Genomic DNA, 5,713 nt, shown 5'->3' with positions numbered 1-5,713 from the left:
TCCTTGTGACACTGCTGTTTTAAGTTGTCATTACCCAGTCAGTGATTGCAAATGCCACGGTGTTATCTGTATACAAAAGGGAAGTTCAGGAAGGGACAGACAGGAGAAAGCAGATTCATGGATTCATGTGTTATGTTCATTTTTTCTTATTACTGCATTATACACCCTTTAGATATGTGGGTGCATTACTGACCAATATGTTTCTATGCCTATTTAGTATATGTCCTCTTTTATTGATCTACTATAGTACCTTGTATATAAATGCATAAAAGCAATTGCTATTCTAGACCCTTTAATAAATGTGCCAGGGTGGCTTTTGCAACATATCCGTGTGATATATTCCTGTAGTGGGGGCGGTCTAAGAACGTGGTGGGCAGGGGGTTTCCTGATCTCCCTCTGGTGTTCCTGAAATTGAACACGTCCCAGAAGAGCACGTCGCGTCAAGATTCGGGTGGAGGCACTAATACCAAGAGAAGTACAAGGTGAGAAGCATTGCAAAGCGGGAAGAGATTAAATACACACCATTACCCAGAAAACCCAGGTAAAGGGGTGTTACAGTGGAGTCACTGCTGAGATTCGTACAGCTAACTCAGAATTTGCTTACCAGGCGGGCGCCATGGCTAGTTTGAAGCCAGAAGAAGTATATGGTTGGTGTGAACAATTATCCAAAGATTCAGAATGCTGTTTTGTTTTGTGCGGTGAAATGCATGAAGTTCCAGATGAGGAGGTTACCAAGATAATTGCAGATCGGACAGGGATGCAGAGGACAAATGTACTGGGCAGGAGGGATGATGCTGTGCTGCTAGAGAGCGATGCTGTGTTGGAGAGAGGATTGATCCCTGCTGTCTTTTCCTATGAGGGAAGCAAACGTTGGAGCGTAGTGTTGCCTCTTAAGCCGAGTGAGGGGATGAGAGTTGCCCAAGAATCAAGTCCTACTGAAGAGAGGGCAAGGAGCCCCATTGTACAGTCCCCTGACATTCGAAGACAAGATGATTCACCTCTGGGCCTAGATGGAGCCTCTGACACGCAGAGTCAATTATTTTTGGTCGCTATGAATAAACTCGTGGAGCAACTGGGAATAAACCAGTATGATGGTGGATATAGGAGATTGAGACCTTTCTCAGGTGTTGAACCTGTTTCAACTGGAGAAGATGCCTATGAGGTGTGGAAAGACACTGCAATCCAGTACATGGAAGAGTGGCACTGTCCTGAGACTGCAAAGAGACAACGGATAGTGGAGAGTTTACGTGGTCCAGCAATGGAGATTGTGCAGGCCACTCGTCGGAGTGACCCTAATGCTACTGCACGGAACTATCTAGCGGCTCTGGAAAGAGAGTTTGGAACATCAGAAGATGCCACTGACCTCCTTTACAAGTTAAGAAACACCTGTCAAGAGCCGGGGGAGAGAGTGTCCAAATATCTATACCGCCTGGACAAGCTAATTGACCGCATTGTGGAAAAAGGGGGAATGACCCTCAGTGAAGTAGATGGGAGTCGCATGCAACAGTTACTAAGAGGAGCACTGTCTTTAGACCCAGTTGCATTGAAGCTTCGGGGAGACTCTACTGGAAACTCAGCTCCTTCTTTCAACCAGCTAATCGATGAAGTCAAACAATAGTAAGCTATAATCGGAGCTAGAGATGGTGTGGCCAAAAAGATAAAGACTGTTAGCCTGAAGCAGGAAACCAGTACAAAAGAGTTGCTGAAAATCCTTCAAGTGCAGAAGGAACAGATAGACCGTCTGTTAGCCCTTCAGACAGCTATGGAGGCCCCAAGGCCTTTGCGTCCATCATCTCCAATACAACTAGAGAGTCGAGGTGACCCCAGGAGATGTTTCGAGTGCGGTCGGCCTGGACATATAGCTAGACAGTGTCCAGCCAGATGGAATCAGAGGTCATCATATAAACAATCCCCACAACCTGAACAGCCTTCGGGAAATGAGAAAGGGGGACCAGAAGACCCCACCCTGGCCCCCTAAAGAAAGTTAGTACCAATGCTGTGGGGAACTCACCTGCTACCTGGAATATATTGCCACCTGGCCTAGTCGGTCCAGCGCCTCATGTGACTGCCTTATTGAATGGACAGAAGTGTACGGCTCTACTGGATAGTGGTTCCCGGGTGTCCATTGTGTTCGAGAAGTGGTTTCGTGAGAATCTGTCTGATGTCAAGGTACATCCATTGTCTGGGCTGACCATCTGGGGCCTCAGTGAACAGAGCTATCCATATCTCGGATACATCACAGTGGACCTCAAGTTCCCAAGAGAAGTGGCTGGGATTGAAAAAGAAGTGCAAGTAGTCGCCCTTGTGTGTCCCGATCCAGAAGAAGAGGATAGAGATGTGCAAGTTATCATAGGAACCAATGCCCATTTGTTCAATACACTAGCCCAATGGTGCAGAGAGGAGGGTGGAAAGGAATATTACCAGACGCTCACCATTCATCCTGTATGCCTGGCGGCCTATCGAAAAAAGGGGGCAGAAGAAGCTCAGAAAAAGAGTGTGTTGGTTGCAGACAGTTTCCAACCATGCTTTGAAGGTACAGATGCCATGAAAGCCGATCTAGACAGACTGATCAAAGAAATGTTAGAGAGGAGAGATCTTTTCTCCCTAGGAGATTGGGACCTAGGGCTGGCTAGAGGGGTCCAACATAAGATTCGTCTTACTGATGAAAAACCCTTTCGAGAAAGGTCACGAAGATTGGCCCCTGCGGATTTGTATGATGTAAGAAATCATCTGAAAGGTCTACTGGAGAATGATGTCATTGAAAAATCAGAGAGTCCCTATGCCTCTCCAATAGTGGTGGCTCGTAAGAAGAATGGTGATATCCGGATGTGTGTGGACTACCGAACTCTTAACAAGCGAACAGTGCCAGACCAGTACACAGTGCCTAAAGTTGATGAGGCACTTGACTGTCTGCAAGGAAGCAAATGGTTCTCTGTGCTAGACCTCAGGAGTGGGTACTACCAGATTCTGATGAGTCCGGAAGATGCTGAGAAGACAGCCTTCATATGCCCTGAAGGGTTCTTTCAGTTCAAGAGAATGCCACAGGGAGTAAAAGGTGCCCCAGCCACCTTTCAGAGGTTCATGGATGAGACAGTGGGGGACATGAATTTCCATGAAGTAATCGTGTATCTGGATGACTTGATTGTTTTTGGGAGGACTCTACAAGAACATAACGAGATATTGCTCAAAGTACTTGACCGATTGAAGAGTAAAGGGCTAAAGCTATCTTTAGAAAAGTGTCGACTATGCCAGAAGCAAGTCAAGTATGTTGGGTACATTGTCAGCAGAGAAGGGATCTCCACTGACCCAGCCAAAGTAGAAGCTGTGGGAGAGTGGCCACGGCCCACAAAACTAAAGGAACTGAGGTCTTTTCTGGGGTTCTGTGGGTACTACAGAAGATTTGTTCCAGGATATTCGAAATTAGCCAAGCCTTTGACAGAATTAACCAAAGGGTACCCACCAGTGAAGGGGCGGATGACCCAGCAAGGAAATAAACACTTTCTCCATGTTAATGACCTATTTGGGGAAAAATGGACAGAAGAGTGTGAAACTGCAATCAAGAGGTTGAAGGAGGGCCTTACCCAGTCTCCAGTGCTCGCCTATGCAAACCCTGACCTTCCATACATTCTTCAAGTAGATGCATCATTTGATGGACTTGGAGGAGTACTTTACCAAGAACAAGAAGGCCAGATGAGGCCTGTGCACTATGTTAGCCGAGGCCTATCACCAAGCGAAAAGAATTACCCTGTGCACAAGCTGGAATTCTTGGCATGACCGTCTGCATGATTATTTGTATGGTGCTACATTTGAAGTCCATACTGACAACAATCCGTTGACATACATCCAGACTACAGCAAAGTTGGATGCCACAGGACATCGATGGCTGGCAGCTTTGGCTGTGTATGACTTCACGCTGAAGTACCGACCTGGCAAAGGAAACATTGATGCTGATGCTTTGTCCAGGTTGGCTGGAAGACATGCGGAATCACCTGAAGAAGAGTGGGTTGAAGTGCCTGCTCCAGAAGTAAGAGGTATGTGCCATGAAGGAAGAGTGGTGGTGCCGCCTGTGAGAGAATGTGTCACTGCATTGGGAGTTTCAGAAGCGGCACTGCCCAAACATTATTGCTGGCTGAGTCAGTTTGAACTGGGTGATCTGCAGAAGATCAGTAGGAAACAGCTGAAAAGTGATCAGCTAGAAGATCTGTCCCTAGGAGCGGTCTATTGGATGATAAAGAACAATGAGAGGTTGGGGCCAAAGGCCCTTAAAACAGAAGAAGCCATCTTACTGCACAGGCAAAGAGAATTTCTGATGGTCAGAGGAGGCCTCCTTTATAGGGAATCTACCCACCGAGATGGTAGAGAAAGAAGACAGTTGGTTCTGCCGAATAAACATCGTGATTCTATACTGAATGCCCTACATGACCAACATGGGCACTTAGGTTTTGAGAAAACAAGCAGGTTGATTGCCGATCGGTTCTATTGGCCAAGGATGGAGGCTGATATTGAAAAATATTGCAGAAATTGTGGGACTTGCATTCTGCGTAAAACACTGCCCGAAAGAGCTGCACCATTGAAAAACATTTCGCGTGATGGGCCACTAGAGCTGGTGTGTATTGATTTCCTTTCTGTAGAGCCAGATGAAAGCAACACAGCACATATTCTCGTCGTGACAGATCATTTCACTCTGTACGCCCAGGCCTACCCAGCCAAAGATCAAAAAGCCACAACTGTTGCCAAGATTCTATGGGAAAAATTCTTTGTGCATTATGGACTTCCTGCCCGGATCCATTCTGATCAAGGAAGAGATTTTGAGAGTCGGCTGATAAAAGAGATCTGCGAATTGTGCGGGATACAGAAGTCGAGGACGACACCATTCCATCCACAAGGGGACCCGCAGCCAGAGAGATTCAATCGAACCCTTCTCAACATGATGGGCACTTTGGGTACTGCCAGGAAGGCACACTGGAGTAGGCACATCAGTCAGTTAGTACATGCATATAACTGCACAAAAAAAATGAGTCAACTGGATACTCACCATACCTCCTTATGTTTGGAAGAGAAGCCCGACTGCCTGTAGACATTTGTTTCGGAATAATGGAGGTTTCCCACTCAGGGGAGACACATTTACAGTATGTGCAGAGAAGAACTGAGACATGCTCACAAGTTGGCTCAAGAAGCTTCTACTAAGTCTGGTTTGAGAAACAAGACTCGATATGACAGTCGAGTGAAAGAGAATGTACTGGGGATAGGAGACAGAGTACTGCTCCGCTACCTGGGAATACCAGGAAAGCATAAATTGGCAAATCGATGGAGAGAAGAACCCTATGAAGTGGTGGACAAAATGTCTGGGGCACCTGTTTACCGTGTAAGGCCTGAAGGACAAACAGGGCCCATAAAGACTTATCACCATCAACACCTATTACCGATTGGGAGAGATGTGAGGTTCAAGACCGAGCAAGCTGTTGAGACCACCGAGAGGGTGCCCTGGAGGAAGCCAGGAAGACTGAGGTCTACCAGGAGAGAGGAAACTAAAGATAATAGAGAGACAGATTGCAGTGAGGATGAATGGGGGTATGATTCTCCCACTACGGAAAATGAGACTGTCATTCAAAGTCATGAAGTCACTTAGACCCCACAGGTCTACTGAGAGAGCTACAGGAGAGCCAAGAGGAGAACAGGTGTGCAGGTTGGAGGAGGTCGTACCTGAAGTAAC

The 5,713-nt window shown here is 46.8% G+C and overlaps 1 protein-coding gene across 1 annotated transcript; it reads left to right on the top strand.

Annotated features, from left to right (window-relative positions):
• The first annotated feature begins 616 nt into the window (after positions 1-616).
• Positions 617-1,618, top strand: LOC135002107 (paraneoplastic antigen Ma1 homolog). Its single transcript, XM_063951640.1, has one exon. It carries the CDS (start codon positions 617-619, stop codon positions 1,616-1,618), a length of 1,002 nt encoding a protein of 333 aa, XP_063807710.1.
• The last annotated feature ends 4,095 nt before the right edge of the window (positions 1,619-5,713 follow it).

Source organism: Pseudophryne corroboree, chromosome 2, assembly GCF_028390025.1.
Source record: "Pseudophryne corroboree isolate aPseCor3 chromosome 2, aPseCor3.hap2, whole genome shotgun sequence".
NCBI lineage: Eukaryota > Metazoa > Chordata > Amphibia > Anura > Myobatrachidae > Pseudophryne > Pseudophryne corroboree.
Note: the sequence above shows the minus strand (reverse complement) of the source record. Positions and strands in the feature narration are given on the sequence as shown.

Bases quoted from the DNA above. Each gene is read 5' to 3' on its own strand.
- LOC135002107 (XM_063951640.1), top strand. From the start codon at position 617: ATGGCTAGTTTGAAGCCAGAAGAAGTATATGGTTGGTGTGAACAATTA.